The sequence below is a fragment of the Anabrus simplex genome, chromosome 4, assembly GCF_040414725.1.
Source record: "Anabrus simplex isolate iqAnaSimp1 chromosome 4, ASM4041472v1, whole genome shotgun sequence".
NCBI classification, from domain to species: Eukaryota; Metazoa; Arthropoda; class Insecta; order Orthoptera; family Tettigoniidae; genus Anabrus; species Anabrus simplex.
In genome coordinates this window covers 384,695,132-384,719,444 of record NC_090268.1, presented here as the reverse complement: position 1 = coordinate 384,719,444, position 24,313 = coordinate 384,695,132, and the positions used below count along the sequence as shown (strand labels likewise).

Below are 24,313 nucleotides of genomic sequence, written 5' to 3'. Positions count from 1 at the left end.
CACAGCCAGTTTCCAGTCATTCGACCGGGCCAGGAATGAAATGAATGAAGCCCCATCCAGCGGCGAGGATAGGAATCGTGCCGGCTGCCGAAGCCTGTCGCGCTCCTCTGGGGCAATGATTAATGAATGACTGATGAAATGAAATTATATAATTGGAGAGTGTTGCTGGAATGAAAGATGACAGGAAAAACCGCAGTACCGGGAGAAAAAGCTGTCCTACCTCCGCTTTGTCCAGCACAAATCTCACATGGAGTGACCGGGATTTGAACCTCGGACCCCAGCGGTGAGAGGCCGGTGCGCTGCCACCTGAGCCACGGAGGTCCTTACCGGGATTCTCCTGCGGGTATAAAAGTAAATATTTCCCTACATATAGTGCATCGTAACATACCAATTACACTGTAGTTGTTGAAATACAGGGTCTTCATCTCTTTCCATTTACACCCCTCATTCAAACGAAATGATTGCAGTTGAAAATAAACTTTTCTAAAACATAATTCAAAATATGAATCTAGTAAAATAATAAATAAAATTACTATTGTAGCCACACCACACAGGCACTAGAATTCATTGGTGAGCGCTCTATCATATTGTACTTCCGCACGATTTCTGATCGTTTCAAGGAAATTTTCCGGCTCAGTATTCATACAATAATATTTACTTCTTTATATTGGTCATTTCCGAGATATAGAGGACACATCAAAAATTAGATTTTCCCCCGCCGTCGATAGATGCTGAGTAGGTCTCGGCGCGCAAGGGGCCACGACTTTACCATGGCTCTGCGCCTCTGCATTCGGGAGACGGGACAGGGCTGGACCTCACTGCTGGTCTCGACCATCGGCTGTCGTGAGAATGGTCGCCAAACCCCTCACTTTCTCCGAGCATCTCCTTCGCCATAACAAATCTCCCGGCCTGAGAGTGGGCGTCACCGTCTAAGAGGTCCGCCTCACCCTTCAGGGGAGGAATGAGAACATAAAATATATTTAAACAATAGATAAAAAAAAAAAAAGAAACACGCAGTGAAAGGAAATAAGATTGTAGTTATACGTCACTGTTGATATCTTGATCACAGCTTCACCACACCCTGATTTCCACAGAATTCGAACTACTTGGACATGGCTTTTCATTAAAAAAAATAAAAAACGCTCGGCTCCATGGCTTGCTGGCTTTTGGTCTAAGAGGTCCCGGATTCCATTCTCGGTCGGGTCGGGGATTTTAGGTTTCATTAATTAATTCCTTTGCTCGGGGGCTGATGTTTGTGACGTCTTCAGCATTAGTTTCATCTTAGGGCTCCATCCTCACAGACGTGCAGGTCGCCTACATGGTGTCAACTCGAGAGACCTGCACCAGGCCTCTCCGAAGGCCACACGCCATTAAAATAATAAGAAAGAGAAACATCAAGGAACTGCCTCCAGCTTTCAAGTTGTATTCATAATTAACTGCGTGAACTGTATTTCCCCGTCTTCCCTTGTATGTTACATCCATATTGTGAGATCTCCGACTATTAGGAAATGGCGGAGAGATTATCTCATTATTCCCTTCAGTGTAACAACTAATCTTTTCTTTTTGTTTTGTTTTCTGCTTACAGGGATTGGTTGCAGTCACATCCGATCTCAGGTGTTATTTATGCAGATATTACGAGACCCAACGCTGTTTCCTTCTCGATACTGCAGCTCTTGGCTGGAGTTCACACTGAACGGTTGCTCTGGAAATACCGTTAATTACATTGGTCAATGCAACAAGGAAAGGTAAATCAGTACAAGTATAGCACATTGTTTTCTAATCGAAGGTGTCTGTTTTGTTTTAACTACGACGAACTGCTGTATGTTAGTGGGGTTATTTGTGTATAAAAGAAAATTCTCAGCCGGTCGACTAAATACCAGTAATAATAATAATAATAATAATAATAATAATAATAATAATAATAATAATAATAATAATAATAATAATAATAATAATTTCGTATGGCTATTTCTAGCCGAGTGCAGCCCTTGTAAGGCAGACCCTCCGATGAGGGTGGGCATATTAATAATAATAATAATAATAATAATAATAATAATAATAATAATAAAAGGCATTCGATAATGTTGATTGGACCGAGCTATTTGAAATTGTGAGGGGCTACCTGGCTGAGGCGAAAAAGGCGTGTTTCGTTCACCCGGAAGGACGTGGGTTCGATTCCCCGACAGGAAGTCAAAAAAATTAAGAAACGATATTTCCACTTCCGGAAATGCACATGGCCCTGAGGTTCACTCAGCCTACACCAGAATAATTCCGGAGGGCATAGGCGGCCGCGCATAGAGTTAGAGTTAACCACTCCACCTCATGAAGTGTCCAGGTTACGGATAGTGGAAGCCTTTACCTTCCACCCCTCCAAGGGCCTTCATGGGCTGTACGGAGATTGCTTCCCTTTGCTTTGCTTTGTTTGAAATTGTGAAGTTGATGGGGATCAGATACAGAGAAAGAAGGACGATCTACAATCTGTACAAAAGTCAGTCTGTAGTGATAAGAATGGAAGACTACGAAAAAGAAGCAGGAATCCAGAAAAGAGTGAGTCAACGCTGCAGTTTGTCCTCTCTCCATTTCAATGGTTACACATAGAGAGCTGTAAAGGAAACACAATCCAAGGAGAGGAAGTCAAAACTCTGAGATTTGCCCATGATGTTGTTATTTTATCTGAGTCAGCAGAAGATCTGGAGAAATTGCTGAATGGTATGGACAGTCTTTGAGAACGAGTACAAGATGAAAATTGATATATTTAAAGCAAAAGCAATGGGGTGCAGACGAACGAAGTCACGTGATGCAGGAAGTATTAGATTAGGAAATGAAGTCTTGTTATTTGGGTAGTGGAATAACAAATGTTGACAGAAGGAAGGAGGATATAAAAAATGCAGACTAGCACAAGCAAGGAAGGCCTTTTTAAAGCAAATAAATTTGCTCAATTCGAACCTTGATTTAGGAATTAAAAAGACGTTTTTGAGACTTTCGTCTGGAGCGTGGCTTTGTATAGAGGTGGAAAATGCACGATGCCTATCTCAGAAATAAAGGGAATAGAATCTTTTGATACGTGGTGTTACAGAAGAATGCTGAATGTGAGATGGGTAGATCGAATCACGAATGAAGTACTGAATCGAATTGGTGGGAGGGATACGATTTGGCGAAATATCAGCAGAAGAAGAGATGAAATGAAAAATTTTAAGACACCCAAGACTCGTTCAGTTAGTCTCTGAGGTAAGTGCAGGCAGTAAGAACGGTAGAGGTAGACCAAGGCATGAATATTAAAAAGAGATTAGAGTAGATGTAGGATGTAGTAGTTACACAGAAATGAGAAGTTTAGCACAGGATAGGGTGACATGGAAGCTGCATCACACCAGTCTATCGACTAATGACACAAACAACAAAAACAGCCACAACAATAATAAGAAAAAGAAAAATAACAGCGAGCTATACGTAGTATCCCGGACACGAAAGCCAAACTATATGGCGGAGTATATCTTCACGCTTACCACCTGTTCTCCATTATCTCTTGGCCATCTGGCTGGTCAGCAGTGTTCTTGGCAAGCCAAGACTATAATCATTATAAAATATCAAAGCCATCTTATTAACAGTGGTGATGGTCGTATTTATTACAGTAGAACCCCGTTTAACCGAACTTCAGTTAACAGAAACCCGGCTTAATGCTCTGGCAAAATTGTATTTTAATATTTTGTTTTTACCCTCTCGTTCTTAGCCGTCGATATTATTAATTATCTTGCTATATGTGTGGAGAGCTGCTAGGCAAACCCTATTTTTATATCATGACTTATACCAGAATACACGCGTGGCATAAAACAAATAGTTTGTTTTTTACCATCTAGTTCGTTCCACGATACATTTTTCTTGAACAAGTGGGCATAATAATAATAATAGTAATAATAATAATAATAATAATAATAATAATAATATTAATTATTAATAATATTAATAATTATTAATAGTAATAATTACTAGTAATAATTTATTATTATTATTATTATTATTATTATTATTTTTATTATTATTATTATTCCGGGATCTCCCGTGGAACGCAGAGGTGAAAGAAGGTGCCGGGGTGAATGGGTCTAACTACAATGTCAAGAATTGAATTTAAAACTTAAACTGAAGGTTATATTTTCAAAAACTTCAAACTTAACAATTTTACGCGTTCAAGTAGTAATCGTTAAACAAGATGGAGAAAAATCCAAGATTCAGAATCTTAACACTTTGGGCTTTAAGCCCCTAGCTTTACAGTTCCTGAGCTATAAGCTCAAATTTACAAAAGAGCACAAATTTATACAAGGGCAGAAATCCCCTAATTCGTGGAGCACTTGCTCCCTAATACAATATCAAGCCTCCCAGAGGCACTTTTACAACACTTGAAAAAGAACTAACGTGCTCTCAGTTTCTCAAGCCTACTCAAGGCAACACCAAAAAAAGATCTTACAGTCTTTGGCCTTCACTGGCCCAACCTACAAATTGAAACAGGGGTATCTCGTACCGAAGCTATAGGACCTTTGCGGAAAGAATAGGTTAAGTAAATGGCCCGAAACACAAACTGAATGGAGGCGTACAATGCTCCAAGATAGTGAAAACTTAAAAAACTAAAGGTTACTAGGCCGGTGGAACGGGGGCTATTCCAAAACTACTGAGGTGACTCGTATGGAAAGTAATTTACCACATTACAGAATGAAAAACAGTTATAAAAACGTAGTCACCTCAAACCAAGATGAAGGGGAACTCGAGAGGGTACATCACTCTCTATCCCCGATTTACAGTCGAAGATTTTATGAACCTTTTCTACATTAGCCGGCAGAAGTTACATTTTAGAAAAGAAGGTTACATAGTTAACGTTTCGGACCCTTCCCTCGGGTTAAACTGCGGAGCTAGCAAGAAAGAAAAATGTTATGAGGCCATTATCTTGTCGATGTACTGCTCCCTGATGAAAGAGGCCGCCCGCCTCCTGCTTTGACACGCACACTTAGTAAGATGACGATCAATTGGCCAAGAAACGAGAAAATCCGTAGTTTATAAACTCTTGGGGAAAGTTCGAGGTCATTCAAGATTAAACTAGCCACACCCTCTCACGTTCATTGGTCAATTTAAAAGTAACACTCAAAATCGAAGAAGAAGAAGACTGTGATTGGTAGAAAATTAATTACAGAAATTAGGGATTGGCTAGATTCAAAACTGGCGGAAATAAAAAGGAAATATTGCCAACCCAAAAATAAATGAACATCAATCAGTAAAAAACTTATGAATACAAAACTTCTTTGAATTATAAGTCCTTATACCTCGCACCAGGGTGCATGATCATAGTTTTTAGTAGTGACATCTGTGGAAGAATGTCTAAACTTCTTGATGGATAGCAAACAAAACTAGTAGAAATACAGTCAGTTCAGGAAACTTCACAAAAACAAAATTACATCATATTTTAGTGGTGACATCTTCTGAGTAAATTTCTAAGTTGGTGTAGTTTCAGTTTCACTGTTTCACCAATAGAGGAGTTCATTTAGGCGCTAGATTTAAATGCGCGGCGTTGGGGTGTACCTCCCGGTAGAATTATTGTTATTATTATTATTATTATTATTATTATTATTATTATTATTAATGTATTATTCGTCATGAAGATTATGTAGACTGTGGTTAACGTTGCTTCACTTGCAGGAGTTTCATCTTGTTTACTGCTCGGACTATACTGCAGCTTCTGTTAGGAAACCAGAGAAGTCCAACGACCCTTCTAAATTCATATTTTTCTTTCCCACAAGGTCGTTCCACTGGCCTTGCGGTCTTATACTGTAGTTCCAATACTGTTCTTACCCCATTGCAAAAGAAATTGTTTCATTATTTCAGATTGCTTTGAGCTTTGTTGAACCAGCTGATGTATTGTTGATTAAACGGTGGTGCGACATAGCTGCACGACAGCGCTGCACCAAGAAAATTCAGAAGAAAATCACTGATTTTATACAATGAGTGACGTTACGTAAAGATTTTAATGTTAATATACAGTATGCACCTTTGCTTAACAGAGTTTATGCATTTTTATTTCGACATTTGACTTCCGAAAATATTTACGAGTTGTCATCCGAAAAAACACGTCAACCGAAGTGGCTCCGCCCCTTTATTTCGGATAAACGGGGTTCTTCTGTATTATAATTATTATATGAGCAATTATAATAAGCCAAGATTATGAATACGCTGTTTGCGATAATTTATTTTTAATAAATCGTATACAACACCTTTAAGTATAACCCGAACCACTTGATTTAGTTTGGAATGAACCGGTAGATGGGGGGCACAAACGGACAATGAGTGCGGTGCTGGTTACTGTTTCTTGGACATATACTGATTACAGTCCGTGTGAAGTCTGTGAGCAAGGAAATAATAAATTACAAGCTGTTACTTTAAATTACATTTACAATTTACAATAGAAATTATTTCACTCACACCTAGACTTATTTCAGTTGAAGCTACGAGGCAAAAAGATATCGTCGTCATAACACCCTTCTGTGTCCGTGGTCCGAGAGCTCTGCACTCTGACCAGCCAATTGAGCAAACGAGGGGTGGCCACGCCTGTACCATGGCTCTGTATTCGGGAGACGGAGAGGGGCTGGTTCCCACGTCGGCTGTTCTGAGAATGGTTTTCCGTGGTTTTCCATTCTCCTGCACTAAGGTGAATGCCGAGAAAGTTCCTAGCATAGGCCACGGTCACCAACTCTCTCACCTTCTCCGAGCATTTCCTTCTTCGATACAAATCTCCTGGTCTGAGAGACGGCGTCCCCGTCTAAGAGGCCTGCCTCCCCCTTCAGGGGAAGAATGAAAACTTTTCAGTAGTAGTATAAACGATAAACGGCGTATGGCTTTTAGTGCCGGGATGTGTCCGAGAACTTCGGCTCGCCAGGTGCAGGCCTTTTGATTTGAATCCCGTAGGCGACCTGCGCGTCGTGATGAGGACGACAAATACATTCAGTCCCCGTGCCAGGGGAATTAACCAATTATGGTTAAATTTCCAGACCCTGCCCTGTGACCAAAGGCCAGCACGCTGACCATTTAGCCATGGAGCCGGACAGTAGTGCGATGTCAAGCCGAAAGGCAAAAATCGCTCAGTGGAACTGGGCTCCGCCCGTAATCCGTCGAGACACGTAGTCTGTCTGTCTAAAGCCAATTGTAAAAACTCAGCTAGGTGAACTGTGGATGACAACCCACGATTACAAGTTAAGTGACTGCGGGGCCTCTTTTAGTCGCCTTTTACGACATACATGGGATACCGTTGTTATTCTACCACCCTACCCACAGAAGGTTAGGTTTATGAGATTCGAAGAGTCTTCAATTTTCAAACTTTCTCTATACTTTTTCTTTCTCTTGCCAGTAACGTTTTAAACGCCTCACATTGTGGAGACAAAACAGCACTTCATCAAGATAAGCTCCAGATTTCAAGTTCTTAGGTATTTAGACAGAAATAATCATAAGTATTTCTAAATATTGAGTGTAACTTGATAGAATCCTATAATTTTTTTTAACAACGAAACATATCATTCTTTGTTCAATGCTGTGTACTACTACTACTAATAATAATAATCGTATGGCCTCAGCTACCGTGTGCAGACATTTCAATTTGACGCCATCTGGCTGTCTGCTCGTCAATTTCGACGTTCCGTTTTACTCTAGGCCCACTAGATGGCAGACCGAGTAAATCGAAACTCTCTTGGGCGTCTATGGCTGAGATTTAATGAATTTTGTCGGGTAAACACCAAGTGTGTCACCAGAGATCTTTTACATGCCGACATCGTACGACATGGAGTGTCGAATGGACTTTTTTCCGCCCTTCAAAAATCCGACTACATCTGCCGGGTTTCAACCCGCTATCTTGGGATCCGAAGGCCGACACTGTACCACTGATCCACAGAGGCATGCTGTGTACTTATATCCCTTGATTAATAGTGTGATTTGTTTTTTACAGGTACGTTTTAGTGTAATATTTACATTGAACTCGTGTGTTGGACAGACAGAAATACTATTTTAATTTATACTTCCGATCACTTCATTCATTGAAGGTTCGGAACTATTCCATTTTCTTTCCTTTGATTAGCGTTAATGTTCACCAAGAAGGACGAGGTTTCTACTCCGTCTGCAATTCGAAAATTTTAAGAAACGAGATTCCCACTTCCGGTGGTGCACATGGTCCTGAGGTTCACTCAGTCTGTACCAAAAATGAGCACCAGACCAATCCCTGGGTACAAAGGTGGCCGGGCGTATATCTAACCGCTCTACCCCGCCACCCCCCAACGCAAAGTGCCAAGCTTACGAATAGTGAAAGCATTACCTTTCACCCTCCAAGGATCTTAATGGTATGTACGGTATGGCTTCGCTTTTTCCCCCGTTTTGATTAGTGTTAATATGGGATGATTGTCTAGTTCTATTTCTTCTTAAAAACAATAATTAGGTGGCATACTCTACATTCATGGATGCAATGCCACGAAATTTCTACAAAATCCTTTCGGACAATAGATCATCATACTTTCTACGCATTCCTCACTACCAAGAAAATACAAAATTATAATTTATTGTTAGCACTCATTAGTAATGTATATCAGCTGTCTAAACAGCACCAGACTAGTAAATGTTCGCTCTTATACAGGGCATTGTTTCAAAAGGGATTCAGTCATACTTCAGCCATTGCCAAAACGATATTTTATAAAATGGTTTCAAATCCAAAAATAAACCAGTCCAATAGTCGATAAAGTTATGAATGAAAGGGGAAATAGCGACGATCTCCTAGAAATAGACGCAACCATTCGGATTTTTTAACGTCGCTTCAACTAACAAAACATTGCTAATGGGTATGGAATAAAGATATTATTTTAGGTACCATACCAAATATAAAATTCATAAACAAAATTAATAACAAAGAGGTGTGTTTTACCCGTACAATCCAAGAATCTGAGGTTTAATTAAAATTGAATGTTCTCAAGTCTACAACCATATCCAATTTTCCACCAATAAAACAAAGTGTATGAGCAAAATATGGACATGGGAGGATAATATTTGCTCCTTAATACTATACATATGTTTTACGAGAGTCTCTGAACAAACGTTTCTGCTTTAAATGTTAAATATAATGAAGAAGACACGATAGATGATCAATAAGAAGATGATGTGCAAAACATCAAGGGTCGTACTTCCAAATCAATCATTTTCAGTACGAAACTGTGATTAATATGTACAAAAATCCGTATCTAATTTTGGTACATAACACGAGTGTTGAGTTAATTTTTGTATTGGTATGATACTGGAATACTACTTCGCTATACTACTATAATATTTTGTCAATACATAATTGTATTAAATGTTCACACAAAGTAACATTACCCGAATAATCACATAATTTGTGTAACAAAATTTCAACTCTAATTCTCTTTTACCTTCCAGCAGAATTAGAAATAGTAACATATGATTTATGTCAGTAAATAATGGCTGGTATAAGTTCATTTCACATACAATGTAAGGAATTAAAATATATGTGCTAATTTAGAACCTTTCGAATGTTTTTTCTCTCTTTGATCAGAAATTCGGAAAACTAAAATTGAATCCCGTTTTCAGTGTCTTTAATGGTTATTTCTTTCTGTATGACTTTGTATGCAATAATTTCTCTTGCAGTAAACCTGGCAACTACTACTTGAGAACTTCAGGCAGTGAGCCCTTTGGACTGAGGAGTAGGGGTGCCTCACCATCATTATTACCTAATATTTTTAAATAAATTTCAAGTTATTTTATTTTACCTTTGCCCTGCCATTCCTAAACTGAACTAAGAGTTATTATTATAATTATTATCTATAGGTTATTATTAGTTTTTAAAATTTACAATTTAATAGAGTAGAGAATGATACATTCACTCATTTAACAAAGAATCTTTCCGCATTAGGATAAAATATTTATTGAATAGTCCAGTATTTCACCTGTACACAGTTGAATAAACTGAATTATTTGGGACATTAAATTTTACTTGTGTACGTATAACATTATAATTGACGGTAAAGAAAGCCAAATAATTCACTTGGGGATTCACAACGCTGATCACGTAACACTCCAATATCTCCAGGTTATAGAGCTTGGCAGCGGTCATGGCAGTGAAAGGCTCTCCATGAACTGATGAACTACGGCAGGGCCTCTCAGGGTGCATGCGCGTGGTGCATACACTGTGCACGGTGCAAGAGACGACTTGGCTTGGTTGACCAGAGTGCAGACCCCCCACTCCTCGATTTGGAGCAATAGCGCTTACTCTCTCTTTCCTCACGCCTGTCTCGCTCGCTCCGCCTGTCTCCCTCTGCCCCACTTGCGCCGTAGCGCTCCAAATCCAGGCTGACTTGAGCCGAGCATAGGCGAGTTGAGCCGAGCTTAGCCGAGTAGCCCAGAGATGAAGCGTTGATCCGAGCCATGCCGAGCGGCAGCGATGCACAGTGCACGGAGCTCTTGCGCCTCTATCTGCACGCGTGAGATTTTGGGCGTTTGAGAGGCCCTGAACTACGGGTTTGAATTTTCAACAATATCTTTATTTGTTTGCAGTTTTATATTTTATAATCTACCTTTTGCAGTAATTCATGTTCAGTTTCTCTAGTTTTTTAACTAGGTAAACATTGAAGATATCGTTGTGTTTTTTTTGACTCGAGAAATGTATTTGACATTTAAGTCTGTATATTTTGTGTAGAATTTATCAATAAATGTTTAAATCAAATAATATGAGCATTGCTGGTGTATCTCACAATTCCATCCTGTTTTAGACAATCACGAAGCTATGTATATGCATGGGCATGTGCGTATGTATTTATGTATGTATACATGTGTATACGCTGAGTGGCCAAATGTCATGGGAAGACACTAAATGTGATGTTAATAACGAGTTGCTCCTCCGCGAGTCCTCAAAACGGCAGAAATATGGCGAAGCATCGACTCTAGAAGGTGATGGAATCGTTCTGGAAGGATCTGGACCCATGCACCTTCCACTGCTACCCACAAAATTGGTCTTGTGTAGCTGGTGCCGGGTTCGTGTTGCGTACGCTAGCATCGACAGCATCCCATAAATGCTCGATTGGATTAAGATCGGGGGATCTGGAGGGCCAATCCATGGTTGTAATTTCACTGGAGTGCTCCTCCAACCACCTGGTGCCACCACAGAGCGGTGACATGGCGAATTGTCCTGTTGAAACATGGAATCTCCATCAGGGTACTCTGGGGCCAGAAAGGCATGCAGATGGTTTAAAACAATGTCCACATAACGTGCACCTCTGTCAGTGCTCCATGCAGCCGGATAATGGGGCCTAACTGCGTCCATGAGAACGCTGCCCAGGCCATAATCGAGCCACCTCCCGCCTGGATACAACCTTGTTGACACGCAGGATCCATAGCTACTTGGGGCATACGTCACACTCTCACGCGCCCGTCAGCTCAATAAAATCGGGACCGGGATTCATTGGACCATACCACAAGCCGCCACTGTTCCATGGTCCATGGCCGATGTTCGCAAGCCTATGCACGTCGTTGATCTCTGTGTGGAGGTGTCAACAAAAGGACGTGAGTTCGTCGTCGGCTGGTGAAGCCTACGCAGTTCAGTTGCCTCCTTAGAGTCCTGGCAGAAATGGGTTCCTGACTCCCAACATTCAAATGGGCGATGATCTGAGACACAGTAGCCCGTCGAGCGCCCAGTATGGTTCTGCGGAGGCGACGTGATGTTTATTCGTTAAACACCTGTGGTCTTCCCGTGCGGGGGTTTATGTGGGTGGTAAAATTCTTTCTGTGATATTGCAGATTCACCCCCGACACTGTTGACCTCAGAAACCCGAATTCGCGTGTAATCTCCGCATTGCCATGACCCATGCGCCTTGCGCCGGTGATCATCCCACGTTCAAAGTCGATTAACTCCTGACGTGTTGCCATCTTCACGACACTGTTGTCTGTGACAGACTGCTCAGCTACGCCGCAGCTAGCCGCAACTCTCAGGGGTCATACACGGCCCTTTTTGTACGATGACACCCTTTTCCGTGATATTTGGCCACTCAGTGTATGTATGGTGTTTACAGAGGTGTTGCTACGATTTTCTGAAGAGAATTTGAGCATAATAAGTCATAGGCACCTGTGTCCTATTCTCAATTAATACATACATAGTTACTAAAATAATTTTGAAATATGTTTGTAAACTTTCGTTCAAAGGGTAATATTTAATTAACTCTTCAGAAATAATCCTTTATTTAATTGGTTTGTGTACTTTAGACCTATATACACTGACAGACAGAGCAAATGCAACACCAAGGAGGAGTGGTTCGAAAGGGATGAAAGTTGGGGAAAAAACAGAGACGGTACGGACGAATAATTGATGTTTATTTCAAACCGATATGCAGGTTACACAATGCGCACGGCATCGACTCAGTAGGATGTAGGACCACCGCGAGCGGTGATGCACGCAGAAACACGTCGAGGTACAGAGTCAATAAGAGTGCGGATGGTGTCCTGAGGGATGGTTCTCCATTCTCTGTCAACCATTTGCCACAGTTGGTCGCCCGTACGAGGCTGGGGCAGAGTTTGCAAACGGCGTCCAATGAGATCTCACACGTGTTCGATTGGTGAGAGATCCGGAGAGTACGCTGGCCACGGAAGCATCTGTACACCTCGTAGAGCCTGTTGGGAGATGCGAGCAGTTTGTGGGCGGGCATTATCCTGCTGAAACAGAGCATTGGGCAGCCCCTGAAGGTACGGGAGTGCCACCGGCCGCAGCACATGCTGCACGTAGCGGTGGGCATTTAACGTGCCTTGAATACGCACTAGAGGTGACGTGGAATCATACGCAATAGCGCCCCAGACCATGATGCCGCGTTGTCTAGCGGTAGGGCGCTCCACATTTACTGCCGGATTTGACCTTTCTCCACGCCGACGCCACACTCGTCTGCGGTGACTATCACTGACAGAACAGAAGCGTGACTCATCGGAGAACACGACGTTCCGCCATTCCCTCATCCAAGTCGCTCTAGCCCGGCACCATGCCAGGCGTGCACGTCTATGCTGTGGAGTCAATGGTAGTCTTCTGAGCGGACGCCGGGAGTGCAGGCCTCCTTCAACCAATCGACGGGAAATTGTTCTGGTCGATATTGGAACAGCCAGGGTGTCTTGCACATGCTGAAGAATGGCGGTTGACGTGGCGTGCGGGGCTGCCACCGCTTGGCGGCGGATGCGCCGATCCTCGCGTGCTGACGTCACTCGGGCTGCGCCTGGACCCCTCGCACGTGCCACATGTCCCTGCGCCAACCATCTTCGCCACAGGCGCTGCACCGTGGACACATCCCTATGGGTATCGGCTGCGATTTGACGAAGCGACCAACCTGCCCTTCTCAGCCCGATCACCATACCCCTCGTAAAGTCGTCTGTCTGCTGGAAATGCCTCCGTTGACGGCGGCCTGGCATTCTTAGCTATACACGTGTCCTGTGGCACACGACAACACGTTCTACAATGACTGTCGGCTGAGAAATCACGGTACGAAGTGGGCCATTCGCCAACGCCGTGTCCCATTTATCGTTCGCTACGTGCGCAGCACAGCGGCGCATTTCACATCATGAGCATACCTCAGTGACGTCAGTCTACCCTGCAATTGGCATAAAGTTCTGACCACTCCTTCTTGGTGTTGCATTTGCTCTGTCAGTCAGTGTATTTATTGAATTCGTTAACTGCTTCGTAGAGTAATATATTTTTTTATCGTAAAAATATATAAATATCTCTGAACGGAGCAGGTAAGGGATTCAAAACACATTCCTCATTAATCGCCCTGGACTTTGGCAGTTCTCCGGCTGTTTGCTTCGCTTCCTACACCGTACCTCATTCACAATCCAGAGTATCCGGCCCGCTTGCCATCGCCGGAACTTTGACGCCACTGCATCACATGACTGATCGACTGACTGGTGTAAAGGTGTTATTGTCGAGGCTGATTGCATGTTTGACATAGGGTCAGGTCGATATATCCTTAGTATCACATATTCCCAATCTTCCCTGTTGTCCATTTCTTCTTAGAATATAGAAAGTCGGAGACGATGTAGATTATTTTGTGCTGATCGTCAAGCGGGTGTGCATATGTCCCGTCCACCCTCAAAAAGAAAAACCATGAGAGGGTTCGGGTGTGACATCGTCCAAGATACGAGCGGAGTTTTCCCTGGTTGAGATCACTTTTCCTTGGCCATTCTCTCTACCCGCCAATACTCTAACATCTTGTCATCATACCAAGGCAAGGGGAAATACTGGCGTATATCAACTTTAACTAGCATTTTTTCAAGCAAAAATTATTTTTTCCAAAACTCTTCTCCATCTCAGTGTTTCGTATCGCATGATTCAGTATCTAATGGTGCAAGCTGGACTTGGACATGCTTAAATCTTAAAAAATAAACATTGTCCTTGGTGTTTTTTTTTTTTTGCAACCGGCTTGTTTTCCATATTCTATAAATTAGTTTTATCTTACTAACCTGATTAAAATTGGAACCAACAGGCGTTTGAGTATCTCTAAAAATTAATTATAATTTCTATGTAAGGAATCTAAACAATATTAGCAGCTTATCTCTCAAGATATATGGGCTAATTTCTATATTAGAGAAAGTTCAACATTTTGGATGATGTATTGAACTTTATATTTAATTAATTGAATTGTCAGTCACATTTTCGAGCTAATTACTTTACTTGTGTGGAGTAAATTAAAATACTGTGGGCATAAGCGAAATATTTCCGTTCTATGTCCTTATCCGGGATTTACGCATCCCTTTGTATTAATTTGTTCATGTTCACTCTCTCTTTTTTCTAAACTGTAATTATTTCCGTGTGGACTTCCTAACTTTATCAAATAGTCTCTAGGGACTGAACAATTTTCGAATTGCTTATTAGAAACTGTGATAACGTTCTAGTCTTCCCTGAACATATTTTTAATCTTCCCAATTTTTGGCGTTATACTACTCCATTGTAAATGGGTCGGAGAATTATACTCTTTGATATTAAGCCTGTTGGATCATTAAGTTCCTTTAATCAGATCACTAGATGTACTATTAGTCCCAAACACATTAAATTAATGCAATTAATTCACTGCGCAACCAACTATTTTCATCTAGATTGTATGGTGTTTAATAATATTGTTACGACTAGCTGTAGTACCCGGCGTTGCCCGGATAGTTTCTGAATGTTTACCTTTAATATTTGTATTACCAATTAGTTAGGTGTAAAGTGAATGCTTATAGAATTCTTTTTGTTGGCTGTGCGCTTAGAGGCGCGCGGCTGTGAGCTTGCATCCGGGAGATAGTAGGTTCGAATCCCACTATCGGCAGCCCTGAAAATGGTTTTCCGTGGTTTCCCATTTTCACACCAGGCAAATGCTGGGGCTGTACCTTAATTAAGGTCACGGCCGCTTCCTTCCAACTCCTAGGCCTTTCCTATCCCATCGTCGCCATAAGACCTATCTGTGTCGGTGCGACGTAAAGCCCATAGCAAAAAAAAAAAGAATTCTTTTGGAGATGTTGATTTTTAGACTTATCATGTAGTTTTAGAGTTATTTAGTTGTATCTGACTTCAAGTTTTAGATTATTTAATTATCCAGTAAACACTAATCTCGGTCATTTTATACTATTTACTTTTAAGCCCTTCTCAGCTCCTGCCTCGATTGAGGCTGAATGTGGACTTAAACGCTATCCACACCGTCAGAGTTCGTATCAGCGACACATAAACAATGGATTTCGACATTAATATTGGTTATTTTCCTTATTTTTGCACGTCAGCCCCTCTCATTCCCCAACACCAGCGGGGGCTAGGTGTATCTGACCTCCACAGTAATGTTTTCTATATAGTAAGTTAAGTTTGATTGAGCGATATGCTAGAACATACACACATACATCCTTAAACTCTGTCCCTTTGGACGTTTTCAACTTTTCGCCAGTTCTCATCCGCCTGCCGAGTAGGACTGAGCTTTATCTTAAACGGCATCCAGAGTGTTACAATTCATCTCAGCGACCACGAAAACTATGGATTAGACACAAATTTAAGTCGTTTTCGGTTAATTTTTACATTTCGGCCCTACTTTAGAGGCTAGGAGTCTCTTACCCCAGACAGTAGGTCCAGTATACACACATCCATCCATTTTCTCGGTCATTTTCGAAATTTTGTTTTTCACTTTTTCTCACCGCTATGCGAAAGGAGGCAGAAATTGGACTTCTAAAAAAAATTGGAGCGTTACTATTCATCTCAGCGACCCCGAAAAGAATGGATTCGACACTATTTTCGATTATTTCTACATCTCATCCCGTCGTAGGTGTGCTAGGGTTGTCATACCTCCACGCAATTTGTCTCCTGATAATAAGTTATAAGTGACCAAGTTTGTTTGAAATTGTTCCCGTAGTACCGAAACGTATGGATTCAACACTAATATCGGTCATTTTCAGTCTTAATTACATTTCGTCCCATTATCTAAGGCTTCTAGGGGTGTATTAGTATTTTTTCAGGTAGTAGGTAATATTTGTATTAAGTTCTGCTGACAGTTATACTGGAACGTACAAAAAACATCCTTAATCTCAGTCCTTCGGATATTTTCTGTTCTTGACTCCTTCTTACCCACCTGGCAATTGGGGATCAACTTGGACTTAAACGACAACCGGAGTAACACTCCTCATTTAAGCAACCCCTAAATCCATGGATGTGACATTATTTTCGATTATTTTATATCTAACTACCTTCCTAACTACCCACCCCAAAGGGGCCTTAATTTGGACTTTAAAAGTCCAGAGTGCCACTATTCATCTCAGCGACCCCGAAAACTATGGATTCGACACTATTTTCGATAATTTTATATACCTCCCCCCTTCCCCGATGGTGGCTGAACTTGGTTTAAAAGATTCCGGAGTTACACTGTTCATTTCAGTGGCCCCGAAAAATATGGATTGGACAATACATTCGATGATTTTTATATATCAGCCCCCTCGCCCCCCCCCCGCTCCTAAGGCCGCCAGGGGTGTCTTACCCTCACGTGGTTTGTCTCATGATACTAAAAGTCCGGAGTGTCGCTATTCACTTTGGTGACTCTGAAAACTATGTATTCGACACTATTTTCGACTACATGTATATATCACTTCCACCTCGTCCCCACCCCAAAGGGTCTGAACTTGGACATTAACAAAATTGGAGTCTCACTATTCATCTCAGCAACCACGAAAAGTATGTATTCGACACTACTTTGATGAATTTTATATCTCAAGCCCCCCGCCCACCACCCCTAAGGGTTCCTGGGGTGTCCTATCCCCACGTGGTTTGTCTTCCGATATTAAAATTCCGGAGTGTTACTATTCACCTCGCGCGACCCCGAAAACTGTATATTTGACACTAAATACGATTACTTTTATATCTCACCCCCTTGCTCCCCGCCCCAAAGGGGGATGAACTTAAAAAAATCCCGGGGTGTCACTATTCATCTGAACGACCCCGAAAGTATGCATTCGACACTACTTTCGATGAATTTTATATCTCACACCTTCGCCCCCGCTCCTATGGGTTCCTGTGGTGCCCTAACCCATACGTGGTTTGTCTCCTGATAGTAAAAATCCGGAGTGTCAGTATTCATATAAGCGACCCCGAAGAGTACTCGACATTCTTTTCGATTATTTTCATATATCACTCCCTCCTTGACCCCCACCCTAAAGGGGGCTGAACTTGGAATTTAAAAATTCCCGGGATGTCACTATTCACCTAAGCGATCACGAAAAGTATGGACTGGGCACTATTTTCGATTATGTGTATATATCACTGCCCTCTCGCCCCCACCCCAAAGGGGGCTGAACTTGGACTTAAAATTTCCGAGGGTCACTATTCATCTCAGCGACCCAGAAAAGTATGGATTAGACACTATTTTCGTTATTTATGTATATGACACCCCTCGCCCCCGCCCCTAAGGGTTTCTGGGGGGTCTTAACCCCACGTGTTTTGTCTCCTGATACTAAAAATCCGGAGTGTCGCTATTCACTTTGGCGACCCCGAAAACTATGTATTTGACACTATTTTAGATTATTTGTATATATCACTCCCCCCTCGCCCCCCACCCTAAAAGGGGGCTGAACTTGGACTTTTAAAAGGTCGGAGTGTCACTATTCATCTCAGGGACCTCGAAAAGTGTGTATTCGACACTATTTTCGTTTATTTTTATTTATGACCCCCCTCGCCCCCCCCTAAGGCATCCTGTGGTGTCTTACCCCCACGGGGTTTGTCTCCTGATACTGAAAATACGGAGTGTGGCTATTCACTTTGGCGACCCCGAAAACTATGTATTCGACATTATTTTCGATTATTTGTATATATCACTCCCCCCTCGCCCCCACCCCAAAGGGGGCTGAACTCGGACTTTTAAAAAAATTGGAGTGTCACTATTCATCTCAGCGATCCTGAAAAGTATGGATTCGACACTATTTTCGTTTATTTTTATATATGATCCCCCTCGCCCCCGCCCCTAAGGTTTCCTGGGGTGTCTTACCAACACGTGGTTTGTCTCCTGATACCAAAAATCCGGAGTGTCTCTATTCACTTTGGCGACCTCGAAAACTATGTATTCGACATTATTTTCGATTATTTGTATATATCACTCCCCCCTCGCCCCCACCTCAAAGGGGGCTGAACTTGGACTAAAAAAAAATTGGAGTGTCACTATTCATCTCCGCGACCCCGAAAAGTATGGATTCGACCCAATTTTCATTAATTTTTTATATGACCCCCCTCGCCCCCCCGCCCCCAGGGATGTTTGGGATGTCTTACCGCCACGCGGTTTGTCTCCTGATACCAAGTCATAAGTGTATCAAATTTGGTTGAAATCGCTCCAATGGTTTGGGAGGAGATGTGGTACAAACCCACCCACCCAGCCACCCACATACATACAATGACTTTTATATATTGAACCCATGACCTTTGTGCCCTAAGAACATTATGCATAATATGACAATTAAACTTAAAAGTTGGATTCTTGATAGCATGGATTTGACACGTGACGAGGGGGTGATTACCTTCGGTCCCACGCTCTGGGGTACGTGACGTCAACCACACGTGTCGACGGCGGAAGAATCTCAAGTCATTTTTATGAACTACTAGCAAGATACCCGTGCTTCGCTACGGTATTATACTGAAATTTATAATTGAATGCTTATTGTTTTAGATATATAATCCGCCGAAATTCGCGATCTGACTCGTTTTCTGCGAGAATCCACCAAAATTCCCGATCTGACTCGTTTTCTATTAGATTACGGCACTTTTCCTCCCAATTTTCAATCTTCCTTTCCAAGAATCGATTTCGTACTTCCCGGGCTAGGCTCAGGTATTCCTCCCGGTCAGTTGGGTCCGTAAATCTTTGCCATCTTTTCCTATAATCATTTTAATATGTATAAAATCCTTCAGAAGGTCCGGCGTGGTGTCATATTGGGTGCTTTGGCGGCACTGAACCCGCGGCCGGACTGCATTCTTAGTCATTACCCGTCCAGGAGCCGTTTCCAGCGCGGTCCGCACATTTGACGACGGTCCGGAACATTATTATTATTATTATTATTATTATTACTATTATGTGTTGCTGGAATGGCTGATGACAGGGAAAACCGGAGTATCCGGAGAAAAACCTGTCCCGCCTCCGTTTTTTCCAGCACGAATGTCACATGGAGTGACCGGGATTTGAACTACGGAACCCAGTTGTGAGAGGCCGGCGCGCTGCCGCCTGAGCAACGGAGGATACTTATAAGTACATTAAGAACAGTAAAATCAACAGGTCTCACCTCCTTCTACACCCCACCGCCATTAAGTTTATTTACCGCCACCCCCCCCCCCCCAAAATAAAAGAAGGCTTGTCTCTTTGTGTTCAAAGGTGGTTCCAAACACCAATGTTCACGTCTATTGCCTTCAGTTTTGAGATATAAGTATCCCCATAAAAATAATTTACTTTTTTCACTTCATTTCACACTGTTCCCTCCCCCCCCCGGTGAATTATCCCGCAAAAAATACTTGTTTCTTTAATAGTAAAAGATCTTCTAAATACCAATTATCACGACTCTAACTTCTTCAGTTTTTGACTTATGTGTCCTCATGAAAGGAATTCAACTCCTTTACACTCCCACCCTCCAAGATGGTTTCCCCACCAAAACGCGTTTTTCTTTGTTTTTAAAGGAGATCGAAACACGAATTTTCACGTCTGTAACAACTTTAGTTTTTATTAGATGTATGCATTCTCATACAATTAAGTCAATTAAATTTTCAATTCTTTCACCCCCCCCTTTTCATTGGATTTTCCTAGAATACGTCTTTCTTTACTTTTAAAGCAGATTGCAAGTATCAAATTTCACGTCTGTAATATCTTCATTTTTGAGATATCAGTAGAATAATTAAAAGAATTCAACACTATTTTCAGTCACTTTTACCCACCCCCCACCACCCAAGTGGTATTTCCGAAAACTAAAAATACACAATTCGTTATGTTTAATACAGATAAAAAATACCATTTTTCACTTCTGTAACATGCTAAGTTTTTTTTAGATATACTGTAAAAATTCTCATTTTAAAATTTCACCCCTTTTGAGTTCCCCTTAACTGGAGTTTCCCAAAACAAATCACCTATGTTTCCTTACATTTACAGGAGATTCCAAACATCCACTTTTTACGTCTGTAACATTTTACGTTTCCAAGATATTCTGTAGATATAGTTTTTCAAAAAATTCACCCCAATTTGTCACTCCTGTTTAACAGCCATTAATTGGATTTTCCAAAAACTAAAAAATACGTGTTTCTTTATTTTTAAAGGAGGTCCCATATACAAATTTTCAGTTCTGTAATATCTTCAGGTTCTGAAATATAAGTATCCTCAATAAAGGCATTCAATCCATTTTTCACCCTTTTACACCCCTCCTATTAGTATTTACAGGAAACAAAAAAATACGTGTTCCTTTATTTTTAGAGGAGATTCTAACTACCAATTTTTACATCTGTAAATTTTAAAGTTTTAAGATGTAGACACACTCATTTTAAAAAATTCACCCCCCTTTTCACCCCCCAATATTTGGATTTTACAAAAACGAAAAAATACGTGTTTCTTTACTTTTAAAGTAGATACAAAATACCAATTTTCAGGTCTGTAATATCTTCAGGTTCTGAGAAATAAGTAGCCTCATTAAAGCCATTCAACCCATTATTCACCCTTTTACACCCTTCCTATTGGGATTTTCCGAAAACAAAAGAATACGTGTTTCTTTATTTTTAAAGGAGATTCTAAATACCGATTTTTACATCCATCCATTTTAAAAGTTTTGAGATATAGATACACTCATTTTAAAAAAATCACCCCCTTTTCACCCCCATTAATTGGATTTTCCAAAAACAAAAAAATACGTGTTTCTTTATTTTTAAAAGAGATCAAAAGTGCCAATTTTCAGGTCTGTAATATCTTCAGTTTCTGAGATATAAGTACCGGTATCCTGATTAAAGGCATTCAACCCATTTTTCCCCATTTTCACCCTTTTTCACCCCTCCTATTGGGATTTTCTGAAAACAAAAAAATACGTGTTTCCTTATTTTTAAAGAAGATTCTAAATACCAATTTTTACATCTGTAAACGTTTAAAGTTTTGAGATATAGATACACTCATTTTAAAATTTCACCCCCCTTTTCACCCCCTTAGCGAAGGAATATCCAAAAATCCTCTCTTAGCGAGCACCTACATCTTAATATGAATATATTCCCAAAATTTCATTTCTTTATGTCCAGTAGTTTTGGCTCGGCGATGATGAATCAGTCAGTCAGTCAGTCAGTCAGTCAGTCAGGACAAGTTATTTTATATATATAGATTTCAAAGCGCGTGTACACGGCGTGACCACGCCAAGTCAAAAAAATATAGTGCCTATCAAAGGAGGTCAATCATCTCACAAATCGAACCCGTAAAATTTTTAAATGTCCATGAACACTACCATCAGAAATGTAGCAAGCATGTAGTCACTTTCAAAACTCTTGAAATTACAGTTTAGGTAAGTCAGAAAATTTATAAAAAAATTTTCTTGGCGGCAAAGGGAGAGACCTGAAGAGAGGGGGTAACTGCTATAAATATGAAGGGACGCCATGACGAAGCTTCCTTCTCCGGCATTTGTGATACAAAGCGGACGAAAAATTGTTGAGCTGCTCTGCGAAATCACACCAACGAAAGTAGACTGAGTTCGACTGCAGATTTTAGCCATTGCGGCTAAGTCTTGACTCCATGGGGAGATAGTTTTCTTGAGAGAAATAAGTGTACCAGATAGGACGGTCAAAGTACTGAAATATTCTAATGTGATTAAGTAATTCGTGTGCGGGAATAATTATAATCCATCGTGTGCGCTCCGCAAACAAGTGAAGGGTATTTCTTTTTTTTTATGCTTTATTCCAGGAAACCTGAAGAAACATAATGAGATGTACAGCCATGAATGTAAAGATGGCTAAATAAAATGCCAGGGTCACAGGTGAGCCCTAAGATGAATACTGGCGTGACGACATGAGGTAGGTGACCTCCCATCTTACTACCTCTTATATCTCGTATCGTGATTTCTAAAAGTGTATTTGAATGGGGATATACGACGCAGTGGTCGCCCTACTAAGTTTTGTAAATGTGAGAGTACGACTAAAAGAGTCATTTGTTTTATTTTCCACTTGGATAAATTTTGAAGTCTTGCGAGAGCCGTATAATGTTGTAAAAAGTTATTGATAAGGGTTCCGAAGTGATATCACGTCCAATGTAGATCGTCATCCGTGTGAGTGTACTGCCTGTATTTTGTGATGTCGAAGTAAGATGTTCATTCGATGTAAAATTCTTATGTCTGCAATTTGACGTTAATAATAATAATCCATGGTTACTCATTTTCAATCGAGTGGAAGCGCGCTGTCGGGCGAGAACCTAGGGTGATGAATTTTGTCACGGAGAGAAACGTTCTTTTTTAATGCCCATTTTAAACTGTGTCTGACTGACAATAAAAAAGATCTAGTAGAATGTTTCAGTCATTTCTCGTAAAAATCAAGTTATTAAATACGATATCATTTATGCGAAGTTATTCATGAGTAATGCATTGTGCGATATTAGATGTTGGGATTTCTAGTGGGGATTTTATTCCAGTTCTTGTCGATGATAATTGTGGAGCTGGGAAACAGAGGTTAGTTTTGTGAATCAGGTTGGACCTGTCATTGAAGCCGGGGCCCGGAAGCCCGAGGAGTGTTTTATATGAGTTGAAATGAGATGTGCGAATCAGGTTAGAGTCCTGTCATTGAAGCCGGGATATGATAGCCCGAGGAATATTTATAATGGTGAGAATGGAAAGAAATTCATAGAAATCCATAGCGGTATAATTGGCGACGCGTATAATTAGTGTGGGCATCTTGAAGCATATCTGTGCATTTTGTTGGTTAGAATATCGTATTTGTTTAATCATGTCGGCAGAGTTTAAAGGGAGCATTTTGAGAAGTCAGTCAGGTAGAACGAACCGGGTGGTTTATGTAACTGCCAAGCGAACATGGGGTGAGAGACCTAAGCGGACAGCGGGGATAATAACGGGAATAGGAGTGGAGTCGAGATTGTACTGCATTTCTTGGCCAGGGAAAACGTTAAAATGCTGGATTTAGTTGAAAATTCATAGCCGGTAATGATCTAAGTATTGTGAAATACTGTAATTGGGGACGTAATGAACATTTGAAATCACGAACTTTGAGTATAAGGAACAGAGTAACCCAATTTCAGGGTTGTCCAAAATATAGAGCGATGGTCGTGATGATCGATTTGTCTGTGAGGGGTGTGCAAAATTCATAATGGTAATGACGAGATATGACATCGTAATTATATGGCGAGTTGTTTGGTTTGTACGTGGATTATTAGGATATCCAAGTTTTAATAACGGTTAGGATTAGATTAGATTTTTAAAGTGTGATATCACGATACGAGATATATAGCTGGACATGAATGATGTAACAAATTCTTTTCCAGCCAGATAAACATCGCAATATTGAATTCACATCACAGCTGCGTAGAAAGTTGTGAAGAAACCAGAGTCCGCGGAGATAAAATTTACTGTTCTTTAACATTTCGATAAATCATTTAAATTTATTAAATTATTAAATTCAGTGAAACCGCATTTTGAAATAAATTTAATCAAGCGAATAACTTGGAGATGCATTCTGGAAATTTTAGTTTGTTGTCTGGGGAATATTAAAATAAAGTAAAGATTAAAGGGACATATCCGAAGGAAATGGATTTTACTGCCACAAAGTTTG

The 24,313-nt window shown here is 40.9% G+C and overlaps 1 protein-coding gene across 1 annotated transcript in view; it reads left to right on the top strand.

The window, feature by feature from the left end:
* LOC136872741 (lipase member H-A) overlaps positions 1-9,838 on the top strand; it is a 79,275-nt gene extending 69,437 nt beyond the window's left edge. The window contains exons 7-8 of the mRNA XM_067146570.2: positions 1,586-1,745; positions 9,670-9,838. Coding sequence (XP_067002671.2) covers positions 1,586-1,745; positions 9,670-9,769 — 260 coding nt within the window. The 3' untranslated portion in view covers positions 9,770-9,838. The remainder of the gene's footprint in view (positions 1-1,585; positions 1,746-9,669) is intronic.
* Positions 9,839-24,313: the final 14,475 nt, after the last annotated feature.